The 25,922-nt window shown below is 41.2% G+C and overlaps 1 protein-coding gene across 1 annotated transcript in view; it reads left to right on the forward strand.

Annotated features, from left to right (window-relative positions):
* Window positions 1–23,426, forward strand: part of ZNF827 (zinc finger protein 827) — a 110,440-nt gene extending 87,014 nt beyond the window's left edge. Inside the window, exons 9-14 of the mRNA XM_027890641.1 lie at window positions 8,994–9,131; window positions 10,679–10,850; window positions 12,942–13,108; window positions 16,082–16,273; window positions 16,367–16,544; window positions 19,359–23,426. Of these exons, the coding sequence (XP_027746442.1) occupies window positions 8,994–9,131; window positions 10,679–10,850; window positions 12,942–13,108; window positions 16,082–16,273; window positions 16,367–16,544; window positions 19,359–20,166 (1,655 nt within the window). The 3' untranslated portion in view covers window positions 20,167–23,426. The remainder of the gene's footprint in view (window positions 1–8,993; window positions 9,132–10,678; window positions 10,851–12,941; window positions 13,109–16,081; window positions 16,274–16,366; window positions 16,545–19,358) is intronic.
* The last annotated feature ends 2,496 nt before the right edge of the window (window positions 23,427–25,922 follow it).

Genomic DNA, 25,922 nt, shown 5'->3' on the forward strand with positions numbered 1-25,922 from the left:
AGAGGAATGTGATCAGATCCTTCTGAGGAACTTGTGAAACTCTGGGTCATTTGGCCTGTCTCTCTCTTGATGAAGCACAGGCTAAATAGCAGGGCTTTGCTTGAATTGCTGTGGACATACAGAGTTTGCTGCACTAATTATTTTGCCAGTTGTTTACAGGACCTTCAAGATGAAAGGTGTTCATTAGTACAAACAGAAAGACACACATTCAGGTCCATGTCTGATGGCTGCCTTGAAAGGCACTTGCTTCACACCTGAAAACTCGTGTTTCTTGTTTCATTATGGGCTGCCTCTATACAGGATAAATCTTATTTTCCCCTCTAATACTGTGCAGTCTTCTCATACAGGCAGAAATACTAATTTTTTGTTTCATTTCCCTTTTATGTTTGATCCTCCTAAAGCATGATCAACTTATGGCAAAGGACAGAAAAACAAAGTAATTTTACCCCAAAAAATACCTTCTGGTTTCATTTAGAATAAACCCAAACTAGACCCCATTCATTAACCCCAGCAAACCAAAAGCTGTTGAGAAATGTCGTCAGCATCAAATCCAAACCAAAATGACCAAAGTTGACAGTTTCATCCCATGTGGAAAAATAAAACTTGGCATTTGGATTTTTTTACCCTTTCAAACAGCAGGTTTTGGCATCTCTTATAATATTTTTATAAGCTTTCTGAATCTCTAATAGTTACTCAATAGCAAGTGATGCTTTAAAAAGTAAAATAATGGTCGCTATATATATACTTAAATATATAACACAGGTGGTGGTCAAATTTGAGAAGGGTTTTCTGAGCAACTATGCACATCCAAAGTACTCAGTGGGAAATGTGGGACTTTGTCTACCATGTATTTGTTCTGGGAAGTGAATTTAGGACAACTCAGGGCTGTCCAGCAAGTTCTTGGTGACAGAAGATAATCTGGGGCAAGAATGACCACGAAGTGGGTTTTGGGTAAGGAAGAAGAGAAAAACATATAATATATGTTGAAAATAACACATGTTGGCTTCAGGAAGTACAGCTCTAACCAGTGTGGAGATTGGTATGGAAAGAAGTCTTAGCAATAGCTAACGACCTGTTGAGTTGAGTGAGGCTTTTGGGGCTGCCTCCCACAATATGCCCATGTAATGGCCAGTCTTTGCGAACGAAGAACCGGGGAAGGTCTTTACACCTTCCAGCCTGTGCACTGGATTTTTTAGGTGAGACACAGTGTGCGCGGAACTGAGCCCACCCTTTAATCCTGAGGTTCATCTGCCGGGGCCAAGCGAGCTTGGACGGTGGCAGCGAGGTCCTCAGGACGTAGATGGATTGCCTTACAGGGCTAACGAGTTCCATCTGCCCGGGATGTGGCCCTGACCAGGAATCGAACCCAGGTCTCTGCAGTGACAGTGCAGCGCCTTTACCCGCTAGACCACCAGGGGCTCCCAACAATATGCCCATAGTAAACAGGGAAAACCAAGGGTAGGCACAACTGTAACTAAGTGGTTAAGTGAAGCTGTCAAACCCCAGGGACCACATGCAGCTCTGAAAGAGACTATGCTCACTCTGGTATTCATCATTCCCTTTATTAATGTTGTGAGTGCCCCTGGTGGTGCAGTGGCTAAACCACAGCGTTGTCAACGCTGAGATCTGGGTTCGATTCCCGGTTAGGACACTCCCCGGGCAGATGGAGCTCGCTAGCCCTGTAAGGCAATCCATCTGTGTCCTGAGGACCTCGCTGCCACCGTCCAAGCGTTCTGCAAACCTCACCTATTTTACCTTGTACAAGTTTGTTTAAAAAAAAAAAAAAAAAATTTAAATGCCCCATAATGGTCCTAACTGTTTGAGTGATTTTTAAAAGAGTTTCTTGGAAGTGTGTCCTAAGCAGAATTGTAGGAAAGAAACTAAAAGGGTAGAAACCTCTTGGCCTTATGGAAATGAATTAATTTTGATTTAAAAATAACAATAGGAGCAAATTATCCTTTCATAAATTTGTATGAACTCAAAGTTGTAGCACCCAAAAAAAAGTGTTACGAGCAGTGTAAATGCTTGAGATAAATGCAAGGGCCACCTGCTTGGGAGTGAATTAGAGAGAACTTATGTAAGTCCATTACAGCACATCTTACTGTTGTCATGAAGGTACTTTCAGGAGGAAATGAAATAAAGTATATTATGCAAAAGTAACAGAGAATATATTATAATGTTTTTCTCTCAACTAGTGTACATGTTGTAAAAATATTTTTTAATAAGTGACTGCAACATTATTGCAACTTAGGGGTTCCTTAAAAATCTGCGACTCCAGCCACCTTGCTGGAGAATTTACACACTCGTTTAAGTTTTGAGCTGGGAATTTACTCTCTTCTTGGTTGTTTCCTAAGTTTTGAGCTTAATACAGGCAGCAAAAGCAAATTTCAGAGCTTTATAATGCAGATGAAGGTTATCCCAAGCCTCATGGTTCGCTCAGAAGTCATCTCTTCTAATAGTGAAGTTTAAATAGGTGCGAGTTTTGACACAAAGGTAGAAGGTGGGGAGTGGTTTTTGAAGTCAGTGTGTCCAGACCTTGTCTTTGCCCTGACTTCCATCACCCTGCTTCTGACTGTCCATTTTTGAGCAGTGGGCCCAGTCTTAGCAGTGCAGTGGGCTTCACTGTTTGCCCATGTTTCTCTATGAAGCCAACTTTTACGCCCATCTTTTACCTATTTTTATTCTTCTCCCAAGCCCCGACATCTTTATCACTTCTTGGTGACCTTTGCAAGCGTTGTTGTCTGTGGTTCTGCATTCGGAATACTTTTATGCACAATGTTAATGTTTCTTTTTATGGGCTGCGCAAGCTTTTTGTTGAAATATTTCCAACTTTTGTGGCTGCTGTTTTTAGAAAGAGCAGCTTAAGCACTGTGCTACTGATACATAAAACCACTTGGGTTCTATTTCCTTCCATATCAAGGATTTTTAAATTATCGTAACATTACTGCTTTTTACCATGCTCTGTAGTAATGTTAAATATTTGCAAAGATAAAAATAAGAGCATTAATTGGTAAAGTTTTTTATTTGGAAAGGAGATTTTCTCTGCTTCCTCTGTGGAGTTGTTCTGTCATTCAGACTGATTATATACTGATTTGTGGAGAATTTAGAAAAATTCTGTGGCAAGAAAGCAATTGCTTATCTCAGTTAGTAGTGGACGAGTCTGCTCCCAGTGAAAGATACATCCTAAACTAAGACCAGACAGGATGCTGTGATGCAGGTGGTGACAAATGAAGACTGCAGGACCAGTCAGGATCACTGATGTCTTATATAAGTTGTGAGACCTATCTTCCTAGGGAGCTACAGTATCTGGAAGGATTCCACTGTTTATTTTAACTGACTTACTAGAAATAAGAATCCTGGTCCTACAAATAAAACCTTTGTGGATGTAAGTTAGAAAGGGAGTAAGATACATAGTATTTGGGGCACTGCAATTTCATATAGTCAATATATTTTTAAGCTTGGGAATCTTTCATAGGCTCTCTGCAAACAAGCTTGCAACAGAGCCTTAATTACATATTTCATAAAAGGAGTTCTCAATTTTTAAATACAGTGTGCCTGCCAGAGGTGATAGATGAGCATGTAAGGGGAAGGCTCCAAAGCAATAAAATGAGTCTTTGATGATGGGAATACTGCAGAAGGTAGGAAGACAATATAATAAGATAGAAAAATGCAGACAGGAGGAAAGAAAATTTCTTTGAGCAAATAAATGTTTTTAAAGCAATGTTTGTGTGAATGTCTGACCTTAATACCTTGTTTCTGAATAAATAATTTCTTGAAATTTTGTCTTTAAAGCATAACAAAGCAGAAATAACCTCACAAATGGAACAAGTTTTTGTGCCATTCCTGCAGAGCTGCATACAGTCTATTTACCTCTTGGATAAATGTGGGGTACTCAAGAGATCACAGAGGACAGACAAGCAACAATTCATGTCAGGCTGGTAGTGATCAAAAGTTAACTGATGACTGCTCAAGGTCCCAAGTCTTTCAGAGCAAAGTAAGGTGCTTTGTATCTGCATATTGATGTTCATTCTCTTGTCATGAGCTCACAGAAACCTGATTACCTTGTCCAGCAATGTTTCTTTAAGTTTATTTAAGGCTTGGTGAAATGTTTTAGGTACATTCTTCCATGGGAGCTTCCTTCTGCACCTTGTACTCTTCTCATAAAGTTTTGTCCCCAGGAGGATGAGGAGGGAGGTATCACACACCTCCTTTCCTCTTTTTTTGTATCATCTGTCATCCTCCTTTTCCCAGTTCAGCTCATGTTCAGAGTTTGGCCATCTCTCCCTCTTAGCTCTCAGCCCCACACTGGGTTCTGTCACCAGAACTTCTGGACATCTGACTTGTTTTCTTCATCGCATTTGGCTTTCAAGCAGGATTTATTGAAAATATTCTAACACCATTCTCTATTTTCACTGGATTTCTGTTCTTTTAATTTTCAAAATTACTTACCTGGTATCTTCTTGACCATCTGTGTGGTGTCAAGCTGTCTGAATAACCCAAAATACAACTATGACATACACTTCCAGAAGAATGGAGAGAAAATGAATGTTGACCTTCCTTGTTAGGACGTATCAGCACCTCTCACTTCCATCTCTTTAAGGAATACTTATTGCAAAGGACAATCAGTTTATTTCTGTAGGATTACATCTGATCATAAGGAACCACCCTTGTGGATTTTGTTGCTTCCAAGATCTATGGGAGGTGTGAAGATAAAACAGAGAAGCAGCTGTTAAAGTGAGAGTAGACAGTAAACCAGTAAAGGTTATAAATATGAATTAATTTATCTTCTCTGAATGACACTTGAGCATACCTACGTTTGTTTTCTTAGTTTTGTCTTTTTCACTGAAATAGTGGTTCCATTCTTTCCATTGTTAGTATAAGGATAGAAAGTTAGGTGTGGCATTGAAAAACAGATTAAAACATAATGTAGGCTCAAACACTGTGAAGCAGTAATTGAAAAATACATAAGCTAAGTAAAATAAAATAAGTAATCAAAGTACCACATATCAGAGTCCAAAGTCAGTCCCTGGGAACTTTTTGTGCCTGACAGCCACTGGCAGTCACAAGGCTGCATTGGTGACTCCAGACAGTTACTTATGTATTCAGGTCACACTTTGTCCTCTTCTTCAGTTACAGTTTCAACCAGATATGGTATCCTTCTCCAAGCATATCTTGACAAAAGACAGGGTAAAGACTTGTCAGAAGAGGTGATTAATACACTCTCCATATTGATATTACCAGTCTGAGGGGAAGAGGAAAAAAGAATCGCTGAATGCGAAAATTGAAAATATGTGTCTGCACTTATGCCCAACAGCTTAGGGAAGGGGGAAATAGTAACTCTTTCAAGCTGCTGTGCTTTGTTTGCCAGAAATTAATGTATTTGAAGGGCCAAGAAGAGGGACAGAACAATATTTCTGCATCTAATGTCCACCTTGTCCTGACCTCAGGGAAGACACAGTTGGTGAAAGTCCTGGTAGTTCCTAACCCCTTCTTGGATGATCAGCTTTACAAAGCTACTCGTTAGGAAGCTGACTTAGGGCTAGTAGGGAAATGATACCAGGTGATGCAGAAAGGCAGGAAAGGTATCCATAAAGAACTATTCCACTATATTTAATCAAATTTTACATAATTTTTTACCTCTTAACAATCTATGCAAAATTATATCAAAATAATTCTATCACTAGCCTGTAATATACTGAGTTTCTTTTCTGCCTTTCTGTTTCTTTTTAGTGATGTACTGGAGAACTTGGAGGCCTTTCATTTTACTAAGCATATTTTGTTTTAAACTCCAAAACCCATACAGAAATGCAGTCTATTACTTAATAAGTTCAATATTAATTTTTCATGTGTGCTTTTCTAACATAGAAGTTTTGGAATTTGCTGTGTAGTATTCATTTAAAGCAGAAATCAAGTCCTTTTTTGTTTGGTTGTTTTTTTGGGTTTTTTTGTTTTCCTCTTTATATTAGGATAGGGATGTCATGGTGAAAGATGGATTTCTATGAGACATCTCTCACAATGGTGATTTATTATTTAACTTTAGTTGATCCCAGTCCATCTTCTTCCTGGCCAGTGTAAGGTATTCTTAAAGTATGACAATGCTGATTGTCCTGGTAGAAAGCTTTGGGATGTACAAACCTTTGGAACACTGTGCACAAACCAGTGTTATGGTCTCAGAGTCACTGGACCTGTCCTCACTTTGCAGAAAACACTATTCCTCAGCGTTAATTAGAGACAGAGCCCAAGGACTGGATGTGGAAGTTGGCTCCCGTGATATTTCAGGTCACTGGCGAGTTGAGTTCCTGGGCTCCAGCTTCCAGGCTGCAGACAAAGCTGCCCAGAGAGTAAGATGGGTGGAAGTAGGTGGTTTTTCTTGGAGCTGAGAAGTCTTTCACAGAGTGCTGAGGCTCCTGTTGCAACAGACACCAACTCTGGTTTGCCATGATCAAGCTAAGAAGCTTGCTGAACAGAAAAGGGACTTTGCTACAGGGAGAATAGTTGGTCAAAAGAAAAGAAAGAAGCACTGTAGTTAAGGACTCCAGGAATAAATCTTTAAAGTAAACAGAACTTTCAAACCACCTACAGTATCCTCTTTTCATCAATGAAAAATATGCAGCAGTTTTGCAAGCTTTCACCAGCTCAATGTAATCAGAAAGCTGCTATTTTTTCCAGCTTCCCACGAGCTTCCCAGAACAATCCATCACAGAGAAGAGGATATTTTATTTCTTTTTCTTTAAATATAAAATATTTCTTAAAACATAAAAGAGGGCTGATGACTAATGCTGAAATGAATTGTTAAGAGACTTATGTACTTAATTGAGCTTACTTGTTTGGTATGTCTCCCAATTAATTCATTTTTGTTGTGACCATATTGAAGCAACCTACACCCTTGTGACCTTCTCTTGTAATTATTACTATTTTCTTCTTTTGAAGCACTGTTTTGATTATGTACTCAAAAATCTCCACTAGAATATCTGTAGCATTAGCACAGAGATTTTTCCATTGTTTGGAACTTGAGGATAGTAACAAAAAGAACAATTCTTTATTGAAGTTCTTAGAGGTTATGGGTCACTTACAGCCCTCAGGGGATGGGGGGAGGTCTTTCTTTTTAATTTCACAAAATGACTATTTTGAATAGGCAGAGCTTGTTTTCTAACTAGAAATTCTTTTAAGAAAAATGTGTTGTTGGTTGGTAGCACTCAGAGGGGCCTCACAATTCCTCTGGTGTGAATATTGTACATATTTCAGGGTCATAGGAGAATGTAACAGCAGCAGAAAAGGGGCTGGCAAGTATGATCATCCTGAAATTTGCTGAGATTGCTATGTGGACTCTCTGCCCCAAATGAGGCATTGTTTTTATTATTGCTTAAATTAAATACAGTATTTGACAACTCTTTGCCCAAACCACAGTGGAGTCATCTGGACAGCTCTCTGTGAAGGAGAGGCTCTTTCAGTCATGGCAGTCACATTTGCAGTGGTGGGAGACTGTAAATAAGGGTTTGCTGATACAAGGGAGATGTTTATCCCTCAGTGCGTCATTGGATGAAGATTTTTCTGGTTTGTGCCAGCCTCCACAACACTAAATTACGCTCAATAAGATGTTTTTGGACTCCTGACCCCAGCTCCTTTCCCCCTGCCCCAGTTTAAATGAAAATCCCAGCCAACTGATTTTCCTCCATCATGGCCTGTGCATGTGCACTGATGGAGATAGTTCTGGGCAGTGATCCCACAAGTGGTGTCAGTTTGGAGGAAGGTGCTCTGTATGTGGCATCTTTCTTTCCAGTGGATCTGGAAGGTCTTTTACCAGAAGTAAGTTTTACACTGAGTCCCCTCGCCACTGGTTGCTGGGTTTAGAAAGCTGCAGAATACCCTTGTGGGTTTGTGCACCTCTTACAACAGCAGTTCCTTGTCCTCAGGCAACAGGACCCTTGCGCAGAGTATTTTTTTGTTCAAGACTTGCTGATACTGTTTCTCTGACTGATATAAGTAGTTCCACTGCTTTCCATAGTCTCTATCTCCTCTCTGCTCCCTTCTGTCCAAATGGAAACTGGCCATGCTTTCAACTTCTTGAAGCACTGTGTACCTTTTTTCCACATTCCCAGTCCTTTACTTCCTTACAGAGTGCCTTCATATCTGTACTTTATGCTCTGTGGAATTTCTTTTTTTTTGTATTGCAGACTCTCTCTGTTCCTGAAACGATTAAAACCACTTCTTTAAAGATACTGGCTTGCTCTGAGTTGCAGTTTTTCAGTGGGTGGCCCTCTAAGCTAATGGGGATTTTGATACCTGAGGACAGCAGGTGCTGAGTAGAGCTTGCCCAGGATATCAGCCACACATTGATATGCTGTCTTCTTTTTTTAATTTTTTTTTTTTCTGAGCAGTCTTCTCGACTTAAGTGAGAGATTGCTCATGTATGTGTCGATATGACACTTAAGGACCTGGCAGTGTTAGGGTAATGGTTGGACTCAATGATCTCAGAGGTCTTTCCCAACCTAAATTATTCTGTGATTCTGTGTAGCAAAAATTGCTGCGTTAGTAAAAAATGTCTAGAAATCTTCCTTCAGCCATGACTAATAATTCAGAGTAAAATAGACCACCGTCTCAGATCAGGCCTTCTTCATGCACCAGGCAAAGGTGGCTGATTGGAAAAGACAAAGGAGTTGTCGTTCCACAAAACCATAATTAGAGTTTAATGCCTTGCCCTGCTCACTCTTGACTTTCTCTCTTTACATAATCTGGTTCAACCCTTTGATTATGCCTATGTCCAGAGCACTTTGGCTAAGTGTTCTGCTTTAGAGTATGTATGAAAGGTGCTGCATGAAAGATTCATTTCCTCTTCATCATTGGGAATTTCCTTTTTACGTGAACTCATGTGCCAGATCACATAGCATGCAGCTGAAGTGCTGCATTTTACATGACACTACAGGGCTCTACTGAATGAAAGCTGCAAGTCTTCAGTGTTCTTAAGACGGAACTTTATGTGTCTTTTGGCATAGAAACGGAAAAGCTGGAGCTGGAGGTGGGAAACGGATTGCCGTCTTGGAAATTTAACGACCAACTCTTTCCCTGCGATGTGTGTGGAAAAGTGTTTGGTCGACAGCAGACTCTGTCCCGGCATCTCTCACTGCACACAGGTGAGCCAATGCTTTTTGGTTGTTCCAGCACTGTGTGTTCATCACTGTTTGTTTAGGGGGAAGAGAAAGAAAGTAAGCAGAAGAGTGTGTGAGCCATCCCTGGCTCCTCACACTTAGGGCAGAGTGTCAGAGTGGCATTTAGGGAGTTAAATGACATTTTATTCCTTTGCAGCCTACTTGTAATTTATCCTTTCAAAATGTGTAAATTCAAGTTTGTTCAGGTTCCAGTACACCAGACTGTAGATACCAACTGGTTAACCTGGAGTTTTGAAGAGAAGGCACAGCCTTTTTTTGGGACAGATTTGGGGTTTTTTTCTTGGACAGACACATCATTTGCCTGATGAGCATTTTAAATGTCACTGAACAACAAAAGATTTGGCCATGGCGTTTCAGACCTGTGGAACTGAAAGGATTTAATGTCTCATTCATCTCTGCTCTTATCATACACTTCTGAGAGGAACAGGGGCTGGCTCTGCCCCATATCAACTTCCTTAAGGTGAATGAGCTTCAAATCAATGGAGACAAACAGTTCTTATACAGAAGATGCACTCTGTCAGCCTGACGAGGTGCACAGCACAAAATAAGACTTGAATGCAAGAATTTCCTATGTTCTGCTGAAAAATACTGTTGGTATAATGCTGTGTATGTTGTCCCATGTACAGCCAAGCTGAAAAGGTTCAGATGCTCTGTCCCATGGTCTCATGGGGTTCCCTTGGTCCTAAGCTGCCCTACTGAATGCCTTTCCCCTAGCACTTTTAGCAGTATATTTCAAATTTAGAGCAGCAGATTCTCAGAGGAAAAGGTTGTAAAAGCTGATGTAATGTTTGGTTATTTTAATCATCTCTCTGCAAAATACAGCCTGGCACACATACAAAAACTGTGCTGCCAGGTCTTAGAAATGTTTAATTTAAAATTTAAAAAAAAAAAAATTAAATTGTGAAGCATCAGAAACTTGTGATGAATTTGTTTAATTTTTTCAACTGTTCTTTAAATGAGCTTGTTTCATTAGTTTATGTTTGGAACTGGACTATCGATACAGTGTTATCTTTCCTCCCCTTTAAAGTTAAATTAAAGGATCCTTTTCATTCCTCTCAGTATCACCTTAGATTTTAATACAAAATCATCAACTGTCAGTGATCACTGCAAGTGATCACATGGGCAACCTCAACAATTACTAAGCCCAAAAATCATATAAAGATGCTAGGTAAAGGAAGTAGTTTTAGACTATTGACCTGTTTCTCTACTGGCTTTGCTGCAGCTCTCAGGGCAGCAGTTGCCCCAGTTTTCCAGTTTATAAAGTTTTATATTATCTGACTACAAATAGTAGAGCAAATTAAAAAACCTAGCCCCAAACTACCTTCATATTAGTTTTTTTCTGAGTAATTGCTGTGAACTCCTATAAGCTTTTAAAATGTCGAGCTTCCAAATTTCATCCTGAAAGCTGCTCGGAGAAACCCAAAGGAATGCGTGCTCGGTTACTGGCAGCTTTAAAAGCAGCTAGCTCCAAAACGAGGTGCACATTTAGGGTTTTCTCTCTTCTTTTTCAGAAGAGAGAAAATACAAATGCCACTTGTGCCCCTACGCTGCTAAGTGCCGTGCTAACCTGAACCAGCACCTGACTGTGCATTCCGTGAAGCTGGTGAGCACAGACACTGAGGACATTGTCAGCGCTGTCACGTCTGAAGGCAGCGACGGGAAGAAGCACCCTTATTACTACAGGTGAGGACCCAGGCAAGGGCTGGGCACCAGACACTCTTACCTGCCTGCTCAAGGCATGTTACAGGGCCACCCTGCTGGTGTTGCAGGGTAGAACCGTGACGGAAGTATTTGCATTGCCCTGCTCTGGCTTAAGCTGAGCAGCGCTGGCTGCCTCGTGCTGTTTGACTTGGCTGTCCATTGGGAAGGACTCTGGGATTTGGTGTGGGGTTGGTTTTTTTAAGTGGCAGCTGGGCCACTTAAAGTCTCTTTAACTCTTTATGCTGTGTTCATTTAAGTTTTATTTGGAAACATCCCATTGTGTACATGGATTCACTGATTCTAAGCCAGCAGTGTGCCAAGAAGGCCAATGACATCCTGGCCTGCATCAAGAACAGTGTGGCCAGCAGGAGCAGGGAAGTGATTCTTCCCCTGTACTCAGCACCAGTGAGGCCACACCTGGAGTGCTGTGTCCAGTTCTGTGCCCCTCAGTTCAGGAAGGATATTCAGGTGCTGGAGCGGGTCCAGAGAAGAGCAACGAGGCTGGTGAAGGGACTTGAGCACAAGTCCTGTGAGGAGAGGCTGAGGGAGCTGGGGTTGTTTAGTCTGGAGAAGAGAAGGCTTAGAGGTGACCTCATCACTCTCTACAACTCCCTGAAAGGAGGTTGTAGCCAGGTGGGGGTTGGTCTCTTCTCCCAGGCAACTCTCAGTAAGACAAGAGGACATGGTCTCAAGCTCTGCCAGGGGAGGTTTAGGTTGGATATTAGGAAGAAATTCTTTTCAGAGAGGGTAATCAGACATTGGAATGGGCTGCCCAGGGAAGTGGTGGATTCACTGTCCCTGGAGGTTTTTAAGATGAGACTGGATGTGGCACTGAGTGCTATGGTCTGGTAACCACGGTGGTGTTGGATCAAGGGTTGGACTTGATGATCTCGGAGGTCTTTTCCAACCTGGTTGATTCTATGATTCTGTGAAATCTAAAGCACTGTGCTTCCAGTTGCCTCTGACAGCTCCCTTGTTTTCAGCCAAATCTATGAAATCAATTAAAGTATAATAAGAATTGTTATATCAATATCCAGATTTCTTGCATTTGCTGGAGCTATATACGTTCAGTGACCAACATGGCCAAAGAAAGAAAACATTTAGGAGAATTTGCCTGAAAAATTAAAAGGAACTGCCTGGAGAAAATGGATATTTAGACATTCTTCTTGTTGCCTGTGCACTGATGTGCCCTCTGCAGATTGTGATGTGCACTCTAGTGGCCAAGCAGATTACCAAATCACTCTTACTTTTAGTCAAAGTGCCAAGAGCAGATTTAATTACCAAATCATAGAAGTAAGAAATAAATGAGACCTGCTGGATTAGATTATCTAGTCCTTCCCCCTGGGAAAGCAAAATAGTGCCCTAGAGTATATGCCTTTTTCAGTCTTTTTTGGCTTGCTTTAAATGTTAATGGCCTAATCAAAGCAAGAGGAGGACTCTGCAAAGAAAGTTAAATTAGAAGGTCCTTCCCATTGCCTCTCAGTATCACTCTGTTTATGTGCTGGCTGCAAAATCTGTATCCCTCCTAATTATTCGCATAGCTGATGACTGCTGTTTTCCAGTCAAGCATAAGAAATGTTTGAACCCATTTTTACTTGCTTGCACTGAAACTGCCAGGCAGTTTTGCACAAGATCCCAGTTTGGCATGGGAACCATTCCAGGACTTGAAAATCACTCCTGGAGTGTGCAGCAAGCTCTGTGTTTGTCAGTGTATCAACTGTACTAAACATCTTGGCAAAGCTGCAATGCCTCTTATTGCCCAAAGGAATCAGCTAGGTGATGCACAGCATCTGGACTCTGTAGTTTTTAATTAACTTTATGATTATTTAGCATCATTATGGCATGTACAGGATTGTTGCATTGTGCCTGCCCTTAATCACATTGGCATGGCCATCAGTTCAAAGGCAGTTCAGCAGACAAAAGAATTTTGCAGTAAACATTCAACAGCGAGGAGGAGCAGAAATCCGTGCAGGGAGTTTTCTCTGGGAAATTCGGGGGAAGGGCAACATGCTTCTCTTTGTGGTTTGTGTTTTAATGTTTCCTACTCACTCTTGAATTCCTTTCTGCCTGCAGCTGTCATGTGTGTGGGTTTGAAACGGAGATGAATGTCCAGTTTGTCAGTCACATGTCTCTCCACGTGGATAAAGAACAGTGGATGTTCTCCATTTGCTGCACAGCATGCGATTTTGTCACTATGGAAGAGGCAGATATGAAGGCTCATGTCAACAACAAGCACACAGGTGATGATCCCTCTCTCCCAGCTGCAGTGATCTCTCTCTTCCTTGCTTTTTAGATGCAACCTTTACACTTCCCATTAGCACTCTGCTTTCACTGAAATGCTTGCTAATTAAGGCCTGATCTCTCAAAGTTGAAGTGAATTGGACTCCAGCCAGGCAAATAATCTGGTAGTGCAGATCAAATTTCAAGCTTAGTAAAATAAATGAAGGACTACTTAGCCCTTCTTCCTATTCCCCTTATCCCTCAAATCCCCTTCCTTGTTGGAGTCAGCATACTTCATCTGTTTTTCTGACTGGTTTACTATTTCATCAAAATCCTGGTTTGACTTCTATGATGATAAGGTCACTTTGAGTGCTAATTGTGCATACCTGGCTGGAAGTCTGAAATAAACATTATGTTGAGCTTTGCCTCTTGGGTGTGTTTGCCCCCACAGTTTATGAGTTTGGAATTTCACACCGATGTTTAGTTGACACTGTGATTCAACAATACCATAAATGTAACTTTATATTAAATAACAGAACAACTCGTGTTCTCTCCCTGGTCCTGTTCACTTAATAGCCAAGGATAAGAGCAATAGCAGTTTTCCAACAAGCTCCATATGCTTAGTCCAACTAATGAAGTCTGGCATAATTTAAGGAGAAAAATACTAAAATCCTTTCAGTTGATTTCTCTTATAACACCAGGCAAAAGCATTTTGCTGCCACAAACTTCTCACAGTTGTGTTTACGATACTGAACCTGAACTGCATCCAGCACAACTTTTCCATTGCTAAATTGCTTTTCCTTTCCTACCAGGAGTAAAATTGGGAAAAGGGAGGGGTGGAGAAAAGAAGGGAGAGAAGAATGTGATTCGTTGTGTTCAAAGATGTATAAGTTAAATGTAACTACAGAAATACAAACTACTGGAAAGCTCTCAAGGGATTTTATGCCAGCACAGCTCTCAGCACTACTCTACTTCATATATAGGAATTCAAGGCAAATGAGAAAGGCCACCCATAGCCACATGAAAAGCTTGCATCAGAGCTCAAAACTGAGCTTTACTCTACTGTATTTTCCTATCATGGCTACAAGATTTAAACTGCTACTTGTCTTCTGAGGAAAAGCAAAAAGCCCTTTGTTCTTCCTTCACCCTGCCCAACTGAGCCATTCAGCTGGTGATTCAGCCAAATGCTCACACATATGGCAAATACAGAGTAAAAAATAGAATGGATTTTCTGGGTCACTTGACTCCATTCCCTTATCCTGTGATGTTACCAGGTCATAAACAGACTGTTTGTCAGGATGTTGGCATATGCTTTCAAAGAAGTGTAATTGTTTTAAACAAACTACTTCTATGGACAGGGCATCTGTAGACTTTCCTGCATTAAAGATTAGGGACCTTTTTCAAATTTCTGACTATCAGTAAGACACACACCGGAATACATGTACATTGTGCTTGTGCCAGAACTGCCCTTTATCTGAAGCAGCAGTCCACCTCTCCCTCCCTCCACCTGTCTTCCCTCCCTCCACCTATCTTCCCTCCCTCCACAGTATTGATTCCCTTAGTATATTTATGGAGAACAACCCTCTTCCCTCTAAATGTACACTGAGTTTTTTCTTATATGAAACACAGTTTTCTCACTCTACCAATCCTTCACTGAGTGTGTTTCTGTTAGAAACCCTGCTCTTGACATGTGCAATCACAGCTGTACATGGTGAAATGAAATAAGTCGTGGTGGCAGTGTAAAACAGCAGCAGCTATTGGGAATTGCTCACACAATAACATTCTGTGATCATATTTACCTTCCTTGAAGACTCCCCAACACTGATTGCTCGTATTCATCCCGTGTTCTCCTCAAATTCTTCTTTTGTTTTCCTTGACTGTTTCTGACTTAAACACTTCTCATTTGTAGCAAAACTTCTTGTTACTGGCCCTTCATGTCATAACCTTGTATTCTATGCTATTAAATTTCATTCCATTTCTATTACTCTGGTCCCCAAGGTCAGTGAATCTTTTCTGAATGATATCCAGTCCCTATTGGCAGCTCGGGTCTTCAGATTTCATTAGTGCATTCCTACATTTTTATCTTAAAGGTGCCACTAATCAGTTTAAAGTCAGACATATAGGTGATGGTGTTTGCAGAGGCCTTGATCAGGGGACTATATCACATAGAGAATTTGAAGTTTTAGTAAAACCTTGTTTTAAACACAGCTCTGATTGAACCAAGACACGGGTGGGAGGTAATAATTTGCCCATCCTTGCCTTGCTGGCTCACAGCAGTTCTCGTATGAGAACTCTCACTCTTGTTCGCTTCTAGTGTGTGATAGGGTTTGGGATTTGAACTTCATACATTTATTGCACACATAAGGATATTCTAATGGGCTTTATCTCTGGGTCCGCTTAAATAACATTGTTTTCAATTATCTTCAGTAAGAGATCCTAATAAAACCAGGTAAATCTCGAGACCACACAGTTATCTCTTACAGTGATTGCTGAGGATGCTCTTCATTACAATGAGTGAGATTATTCTCCATTACCCTTCATCCCAGATTTACTCATTGGACCCACAGTAATGGAAAGATGGGGGAAGTTTAGCTTGGAGTAATAGGCACTTTTGGTTTCTGTACTCCAAAACTACAGAAGTTCTATTTTCTTTCTAAATGACAAGTTCTTCATTGGTTTTGAACTCAGAGTCATAAAAGGGTTTTCTTGGGATTTTTTTAGTCTGGTAATGAGGTAGAGTTGCATGATCCCTTCCCACTACCATTACAGATAAACTCAGTTGTAGAATAAACTGAGAGATGTATCATCATTGAAGTGCTAATAAAAAAGGAAGGAGGCCCAACAATGATTTTTTTTATCAGCTCAATTAATTTCTGCCTTGTTTTATAAGCATGTTTAAATTAACTTTAAATACTTCCTGAAATTTAAAACAGGATCACAGAAATTGCATCTAATCTGCTGAAGCAGTTATTGCTCTTATTTGTGTTTTTCAGCTGAAGAGAGGAAGACACCCAGTGAATCTAACAGTCCATCTTCATCTTCACTGTCAGCACTGAGCGACTCTGCCAACAGCAAAGAAGATGCAGATATAACCCCAAAAAACAAGGGGTCAAACAACCTGCTAGTCATTTCTGTAGTGCCTGGTAGTCAGACCTCAGTGAACACTGAAGAGAAGTCAGAGAAAGGTAAAACACCATTTAACAAATGCAAACTGTCCCCTTCTATGCAGTTGATCTGGCCACAATGTCAGGGATACATTTTCCTGTTCTATATTTCAGGCTTTGAATGTGTTTTCTGTAACTTTGTCTGCAAAACAAAAAATATGTTTGAGCGTCACCTGCAAATCCACCTGATCACACGGATGTTCGAGTGTGACGTGTGCCACAAGTTCATGAAGACACCCGAACAATTACTGGAGCACAAGAAATGCCACACTGTCCCCACCGGTGGGCTCAAGTAAGGAAAGCAAGTACACAAACTTTTACTGTGTTAAGCATCCCTAATTCTGTGGGGATAGGACAAAAGGAAGTCAATTAGAAAGGGTTGGTTAACTGATAATCCAGATCTGGGGCTTCCTTTTATTTAATGAACCGTGCCCTGTCCTTTAGGCTTGCATCATTAGAGCAGATTGGTAACCTACCATCCACTGGTGTTTGGGAGCTGTTACAAACTGTGGTCCTTCCCTTTTCAAGTCAAAGAGGAGACAGTATGTGATGGTCCCTACAAAGAACAAGGCAGCACCACACAGAGGTTTTGGCAGAGTAAGGGGTTTTTTTTAATTAGAGCAGGGCAAGCACACAGCACAAGCTCTGTTCTGCACCTGACTCACAAAAACTAAACCCTATGCAGTCTCTGAATCTAGCTATCAAGTTACAACCTTAAAGGTTGTAACCTTTGCATACTCTAAAGCAAAGTAATTTCTCTCCAGGAATGAATAACTTTGATGCTTTCTGCTTTGGTTTACATGCCCCAGAATAATCACTGTTGTATAAATTAACCTGTAACCAGAAATAGAGTCTTTTGAGAAAAAAGCCGTTTGGTTTTGGCTACAGTGGTGTTCTTTAAGGCCTTCTGGTGCAGAGCAGTGTTTCTAGAGAATGAGTGTACCCTTATGTCAAAGTCAGACCCCTGAGGGAAGGAGCGACTGCTGGGGCCATATGCTTGCTCTCTGTGGGCAGGCAACATGGTGTTATGAAAGAGGCACATCCCTGGTCTCTGTTTGTCCCAGCTGCTGCAGGAAAAAAGGCTGGGACCACTTTGAGCCCAGATGGGGTTCAGCACAGGGCTCCCAGCCTCTGTTGCTCTTGCTAAGCAGACTGATGTTCTCAGTGCACTGTAGCTGTGCCGTGACAAGCACACCACGTTTGACGTTACTGCACGCAGCTCTATCGGTTTGTGCTGCAGCTTTTGAAAACTGGTTCTGTTTGCCAGGCAGCGTCTGGTCTCCAGCTCAGTAGTTCCATAAACTGAGATCTGGGGTCACTTGAGATGTGATGACTGAATCTGAGAAGAAAACTAGATTGGGAAACAAGTAATGTGCCAGAACGATGGGATGTCTGTCTTGGACATACAGACCAGTTGTCTAATGCACATTTGGTTTAAGCTGCACAAAATCTGTTCTATTTACCAAGGAAAAACCATGACCTATGACTCAAGTCTTCCTGACAGAATGTGCTTTTTAGTCTACATATGTTATTCCTGCCCGATTCAAGTAATAATTAGGTACCTTGAAAGCTGCACCTAAGAAAAAGCTCTGATTTATTTTTTTTTAAGGCATCCAGAAGAGCCTGAAGAGATCTAAGTAAATTGTATTTTTCTGTCTCGTGTTTGCTGTGGGGGAAGAGAAAAAAACATGATTCTTCCAGCTCCAGGTCAAAATCTGAGATTCTGATCCAGAGAGCACCCAGCCCAGGAGAGGTATGTGTGCATAGACAGCCAAGTCCTCTGTTGCAATAGAGCTAATCTCAGTAGAAGCCTCAATGCCAGGCTCCCTCTCTGGATCAGAGTACTTGATCAGGAAAAGTCCAGATGTTTTACTATCGGTTTTGTCCTCCTGTATTACTCACTTTCCTCAAAGGTCTCTCAATTAGCTTGTAGATTAATATTAAGCCTGTATGTGCAACCAGTTGTAGCAAGAAAAACACACATGGAGAGAGAGGATCGCATCTTAGAAAGTGTCCAGAATGCTAGAACACAGTTAGCAGACTTGCTAAGCAGTGAATGCGGACCTGTGGCAGCTGGGGATACCTGTAAGACTGTAACCAGGTGCCTTAGTTGTATCTTTTTATCCAGCCCTGCTCTTTCAGCTCAGCAGTTCAATCTGAAAGGCTGTGTGCTTGATTTGATGGTATAGAGATCCCTGGCAGTTAATTGGTCTCACCAGCTTCTTCTCACAAAGCAAAAGTGGGTGTGTTTTGGCTTTGGTGGTGTCCAGGCTTGTTCAGCGTGCAGCTCAGGCTTCTTTCCAAGCTTGCACAATTCCCTCCTCTAGCCTTCTCAGCCCTTCCTGGTTCAGGAACTGAGGTGAGGCCCTTTGCCATGTCCACCCTGGGCCGGATGCTTGCTGCTGTGAGTAAGCAGAACCCACATCCTGTTCCTGCACAGGAATGAGTCCTACCATGGCAGAGGCGGCTGTAGGCAAACACTGCCAAACACACACCCCTTTGAGCGTGCCTAGATCATGTCCTAGAAATGGGAATCCCTACAAAGCATCCTAACAGCCTGGCTTTCAGCTGCTCCTAGCAGGATACACAGCAAACTTATTCAAGGTCACATAAAAGGAATTTCCTAAGCTTTTGCTGTACATGTGGTATTACAAGTTTATTCCATCTTTACTTAAACAGCTGCTTTCATACTCATCTGTAAACACTCACATTAAACCACTTCTTAATGGAAAAAATGGCCAAAGTGACTCCATGCAAACACTAGGAATGTCGTTACACAAAGTACCTGTGCATCAGTCACCCATTCTGCACTACCCAGCCTGCTTTGCAGAATCTTCCCCATCAAGGTAAGCCAGAAGGTTAAAGGGATACTCCTTCAGAGTGAATCAGTGTTTTCCTAGGAAAACTCTACTGCCATTAAATGGGTAAAACCCCTAAAGTATAGAGATGTGTCAAGGCAAACCAAGAGGCTTCACAGGGAGAACTAAGTGCCTTTTTCTCTGTAGTAGGTCAGAGAGGGGCTAAGTGACAGGGTTAAAACCAGGGCTGTAGATCTTCAAGCTGAGTGACTTCTCTCTTCTCTGTGCCTGCCTTTCTGTCTTGCCAGGTGCCCATTCTGCATCTACTCCACAAACCGCCCCGCAGCGATGGAGTGCCACCTGAAGACTCACTACAAGATGGAGTATAAGTGTCGGATCTGCCAGACAGTGAAAGCAAATCAGCTGGAGCTGGAGATGCACATCCGGGAACACCGCCTTGGCAACCATTACAAGTGTGACCAGTGTGGGTACCTGTCCAAGACGGCCAACAAGCTGATCGAGCACATGCGTGTCCACACCGGCGAGCGCCCTTTTCACTGTGACCAGTGCAGCTACAGCTGCAAACGCAAAGACAATCTCAACTTGCACAAGAAACTGAAGCATGCTCCACGCCAGACTTTCAGCTGTGACGAGTGCCTGTTCAAGACTACCCACCCTTTTGTCTTCAGCCGCCACGTGAAGAAGCACCAGAATGGGGACTGCTCTGAAGAGGAGAAGAAGGGCCAGTATTCAACCTCCAAGGAAGCCAGTCCGCTCCTACCGGTGAACAGCTCCAGAAACCTTCTGTCACCCCTCTCAGTTATGTCTGCCTCCCAGGCTCTGCAAACAGTCGCGATGTCAGCTGCACAGGGCAGTGGGGCAGAGCCAAACTTGGCAGTGAAAGCCTTGGCCGTCAATGGCACTTCCCTGTGCTTTGATAAATACTGGAACTCAGAGTTTGCCCACCTTATTCCTTTAACAATGTTTTTCCCCAAAAACCACTACGATCTCACATTCCATCCACCCCGACCTCAGACTGCACCAGGAGGTGCCTCTTCACCTAAACACTCCTTCCTTGCCTACCTTGGACTAACAGAAAGGGCAGAAACTGTCTGAAGGCAGTTGCATTCTGTACCAAAAATACCCCAGCAAACCCAGCAGGTATACATGGCTGCAAAATGTAGACTGAAGAGGTAACAAACACTTGTACTATATCATTAGTAAGGTTTAGCAAATGGCTCTGTGTGTATACTTATTGCATTGACATAAAAGCTGCTTTATTAAATCTCCAAGAGGTGACCTACTGCATACTTCTACCTTCAGAAGCATGTTCCCAGTACTCTTATCTAAGAAACTATTTTGTCTTGTTAAGCTGAAAAAAAGAAAAGAGTGTCCTTAATGGCAGTCAGCACTTGTAAGATTACATATTGATGCATTTTATTTTTTGGGCTTTGTGTGCGTGCGGGTGCGTGAAAAGAGAGTGTGCCTGTAGTGTGCCATGACATTGCTTTTGCACATCCCTTGGATTGGCTTATTTAATTATTATTCTTTTCCCCCTTTTCACACACTCACTCCATCCCTTCCCCCTGTTTCCCCCTGAACTGCAGCGTTGTGGAAGGAGCAATTTTTTGGGTTGGGGAGGGGGAACCGGTGTATTATTTCAGTGCTATTTGCAGCTTCCTTTAGTTCTTTGATGCCTTCTACTCAGTTGTCAAGGTTTGAGGATTTGGGGTAGAACTGATGAGGAAAAAGTTGCTTTCAGCACTGCAGGATGAGAGTATGACAACGAAAACCATGAGTATATACACACATACACACACAGCAGGCCCAATTCTTAACTGCTACACAGGTGTGACAAGCACCTGCATCTGGGCCATAGCATACATCTTTTGTTTTAAAAGGGCATATAAATAATATATATATATACTGTATTATGCAGTGGTTACCTTTTAGTTTGCAGGAACAACTTGTATAACTAGAATTTTATGGTGGAAAAAAAAATCCAACAAGGGGATTTTAAAAAGGGTATGGATAAATTCTGGGTATAAATACTCAGACTAAAAAAAAAAAAAAAAGGCAGTTTTGCACAGTGCTTTAATCTTGCACTAGTTTGTTTCTCACTTGCAAAAAAAATTAAAGAAAAAAACAAATTGTGGGCTGAAGGTAATAAGACTGTTTTTTTGAAAAGGTACCAGTAACTTCTTTGAAATATAAAGCTATCAAAAGACGCTTTTGGAACCATACAGTTCTCTTTTATACCCTCAGTATTTCAATTGTACTTGCAAATTTGACAGTCCTATTGCTACCTTCCATGTCATTAGTTAACACTTTATTCCTTTTTGTTAATGGCAGATAGAGTGTACCCTGCTAGGAAGCTAACTTTGTACTTATTTAATGCTCCTACTTGTGGTCATTAAAATGACATGTTATATGTAGCACTTTACTGCAGGAAAAAGCAAATGCGGATTGGTCGTGTAACTTTCGTTAATCTCAAAATGCCAAGAGTGATCTTAATTTAAGAGAAGCTAACCGACTGTTAATTGATTTGTGCTCCTTACACAACATAATGTGCTGGAAGAAAGATCGGGATTAAAAACACCCTGCATTAAAATTGGAAGTATAAAATGTGAAGCGTTTCAAAATGACGTACAGGAATGCCTTCTTACTCCATTATTGTTTTCCATGGTGTCTCGTGGATTTGGATCTCGCTGTCTTTTACCAGGTATTAGAAATGTCCGACCTAGCTTTTGCCAGAGTCCCCTCCCTGTCCCTTGGCCAAGCCACTGTAGGAGGTGCCCTGAGTCATATCTGTCATGCTGTCTAACCACCCTCGTGCTGTCCTGAAGGAACTTCTCCTGCAGGTTGTTCTGGGATGAGGGGAATCCAACAACCCCTTGTTCGTGACAGCAGTACAGCAACGCCCCAGTTCAGGAAGGCATTTCTTGTCCACAAGGGCTCTTAGCCATATGCACAATTAGAAACATAACTTAATCTTCATTAGTTCTGAAATGAAGCTTGTGTAGAAATACTTTTTGGATGCAAAACTTGCATCATTTAACCTATTTGCAAGATTACTACATCTGTTTTGTATTGAGATGGCCAAACATTCTCCACTGTCATGACCAAGTTCTTCCTGTTTGGGGAGGACACCCTAATGTGTGCACTCCTATTAACATACTGGAAGCTATTTACAAGGGGGAAATATCTAAAATCATAGCAGGATATCATTTGGAAATATTAATTCCAGGACAGAGAAGTCTCACCATTTTGTTTACATTCCAGCAGGCCAGCTTTGGTTCTAACAAGCATGTGGTGGTTCTGTCTACACAGTAAAGAAAACCCATCTGCTCCAAAAGATATATAAACCTTTGTAGACAACCATGCTTTACTCCATCATAACTCCTGGTAACACCTCCCCGGGAGTAGAGACAAAATAGAAAATACTGTATTAGTAAATACTCAAAGCATAAAAAGTGTAATATCTCTGCAGCATGAAATCTGCAATCTGCATCCAGAAACTATACCAGTTCTGTAAAACACACTCCATGCGTGTATCTCTGACTGCGTCACAGAAAAGCAAACACTCGCAAATCAAAAGAGCTTGTTTGTCAAACTGACAGGTAGAGTACAGCTGTCCAGGGGGAATAAGTAGGAATATTAGTAGGACACTTTATATAAACCAAAAGGCAGTTTAAATAGGGCTGGAAATTCCAAGAATGAGCTGTCAGCGTGTGACCGCCACATGTTCACCAATGTTCAACTGTACCAGTATCTGACATGGTAATGTTTAGTGTACCTGGGAAATTTGTTTAGCACTTTGGAAAGGATAAATTAATTCTTTCTGGCAAGTTATAGAAGTTTTCTTTGTAAGGAAAAGTGTGTTAGGAGGTTTTTATTTTTTTAAGAAAAAAATACACTATTTATCAGAGCTCATGCATATTAAAATAATTTGTTTGCAGTTCAAGGCTAAAGAAAGAAACGTTCTCCTAAGGTTCCCCCTATTGATTAATGACCAACAGTTCTGATAAATTCCCCCCACCATAAAGGTAATTTCATACTGGTTTTCACTATGCATTCTTTAATGAGAGATAGCGTGTTTTTCCATTCAGTAATTCAGTTAAAGTTCTCAGCACTTTTTTCTTTCTTCTGTCTTTTTTTTTTTTTTTTACTTGTTGTATTATGTTCAAATATCATTCTGTCAAGGTTTGTGTACATTAATAAAAATTTGTATTGTATAAAGCTTTTTGCATTATAAGGCTGTACAGGGTCATTTTGACAGTAACTGGTATATTTCTTTGCATCTTATGTTGCATTGCCAATTTCTAGTGTATCCAGTTTGGAAGTACAATATACTCTAATTAAAAAGGTTGGCTATATTCTTGTTTCTTATGGTTTTCCTTCCTTTCCTTTTTTTTCCACCTTAAATATATTTGGAGGCAGGGAGAAAGGATTCTCCAACGAGACAAGACAATATGAAGAGAAAAGGGAAGATGTTATCAGTGATTGAAATTGAAACATTGATTACCACTACTGATAAAGAAATACAGCAAATAGTCCTAGGATGGCTACGGGACTTCAACTTGTGGGCTCTGTCCTTGTACCAGCCTTCCAGGTCGATTCTGCAAGGGGATAATGCCTCTGCTGAGCACTCTAATCAGACATGCAGTTCATAAAAATCAGATCCTTCAGTAGTATAGTTCAGTGAACCTGGCCTTGTCTGGGAGAGGCCCCAATGAAATCAGGAAAACTCCTTCCTTAAAGATGAGCTATGCGGTGAATAAAAGAACATGGTGTACTAAAATATTGTAGTGAAAAATCTATTTTTTTAAATTGTAAAAACATCGTGTACTCATCATCATTTTAGAAAAGCCTATTTTTTTACCAAAGATTAATGAAATAATTAAAATGCGCAGAGGACACTAAAGAAGGAAACCCTGAAAGCAGACAAATCTCCAAGAAGCAAAGGTATATTCACTCCCCTGAACAAAAAAAGATGCTCAACTTCCTTTTAGGAAGTTGAACTATTTAAATACTAACCAAGGAAAAAAACAGTCTGGGTATTCATTAGATTCAGATTATCCTCAGATAGATTAATGTGAACATTAAATACATGTGGATTGCTCTTGCCCTCAGTTAGGGCAGAGTTAAGGTCTAAGTAACTGAAAAATGGTTATTTCTACTGGGGCATGGATACTAACATACAGGGCCTCTATCAGTACCTTGTACATGGTGCTGTTAACAGCTTGGGTGTTGAAATCCACTGCTCCTGTTTTGCTAGAGACTATGTAGTGAAGAAAGAGCTTTGACATTGGGTTGGGAGGTCATGTGCAACCAGAGGTGGTCTCTCTCTCTCCTCTCAGACTGTATCTGTAATAGAAAATATACAGTGATACTCTATGTGGAGTTGTTTTGCACTAGACATAGTTATCCTAGCAATTAAAAGACAATCATGCCCAGAACAGGTGTGGATGCCACATCCTTGGAAGTGTTCAAGGCCAAGCTGGATGGGGCTCTGAGCAACCTGGTCTACTGGAAGGTGTCCCTACCCATGCCAGTGGATCTTTAAGGTCCCTTCCAACCCAAACCATTCTATGAAGAAATGGCTTAATTGTTTAATTAAGTCCTAAATCACCAAAACCAGACAGCAGAATTACTTAAAATAAGCTGGAAGGGGGTTGAATTATCTGACTGCCTAAGTAGTCAGCTGTTGGTTAAGTGCAAGTCGTCTTGTAGCTCCAGTCCTTGAGTCTTATAATAAACTTTTGCTTAAAAGCTCAGGCCCAATCTCAGCCAAAATATAAACCACCCACCTGCAATCAGCCTCTCCAGCTTCATAATCTGACAGAAAACCCCTACATGCACCCAAATAGGGGTACTAGTGTCACATGCTGATATGGCATAAAGAGCCACTGTCCTTTTCAGTAGGTGGCTATACCATGCTTATAGACCTACATGATTTTAATCAATTAACTCAACTTTCCCTAGTCTGTCTTTTCTGATACATATACCAATATACATATGTGATTACAGAAAACATCTCAGGTGGCACTGACCCTTTCACGAAGACAAGAAGTGCCCTGTTTTCATTCTGAATCTACGTACATTTTTAGTATGTCATATATGTTTTTAAAAAATAATTAACTTAAAATTGACATGTTTTTCAAGCAGAATTATTTCTTACAATTGTGTATGTGCCATAGTCATCATAAGCCCAGAGACTGGGGGAAAAAAAACCCAAAACAACAAACCTGCAATTTTCTGTAACACTTCACTGTAGAGAGGGATTTTCTACAGTAGAGGGGATGGCATCATTTATGCAGAACCATGTCTTAAGATACATGTTGTGTTAAAAGTATATCAGTTATGCTCCTAACAGACAGACATCTCCATTATATCACCCACCATCATATCTGCTGCTAATTGGCCTCCTTGTTGACAAGTCTCAGCGGCAAGGTTAAGTACTGGCTGTAAAAACAATCTTGCCTCTTGCCCGAAGGGTCAGAGCTCAGGCAGACGGTGCAGGAGCCTGCTCGGCCTCTTCCCTGCTATATATTTTCTGAGAGCTAATAAAACATCAGTGCAATCACTCCTAGCCGGAGGTCTGCCAGCCTCTATGGTGTCTGTGGAGCTGCAGCAATGGGTATGTCATCACAGAGGCACTTGAGTCGTCTGCAAGGGAAAAGGCACCGTCTTTTGCAGCAAAGTTTTAGTAACGCCCAGAGAGGCACTTAAAAAATCCCTGAAGTGACAGCTTACCTTGAACATGTGGCAGCCGAGGCCTGAGCATCCAGCAGGAGCTCCTTGAAAAGGCATGGGGGTTCGGTTTACTGTCCCATGCCCCATGAAAGGTCTCCAAGGTGACTTATATTGAC

The sequence above is a fragment of the Empidonax traillii genome, unplaced genomic scaffold (assembly GCF_003031625.1).
Source record: "Empidonax traillii isolate 1590-97213 ecotype Southwest subspecies unplaced genomic scaffold, ASM303162v1 scaffold293:size840699, whole genome shotgun sequence".
Taxonomy (NCBI): domain Eukaryota; kingdom Metazoa; phylum Chordata; class Aves; order Passeriformes; family Tyrannidae; genus Empidonax; species Empidonax traillii.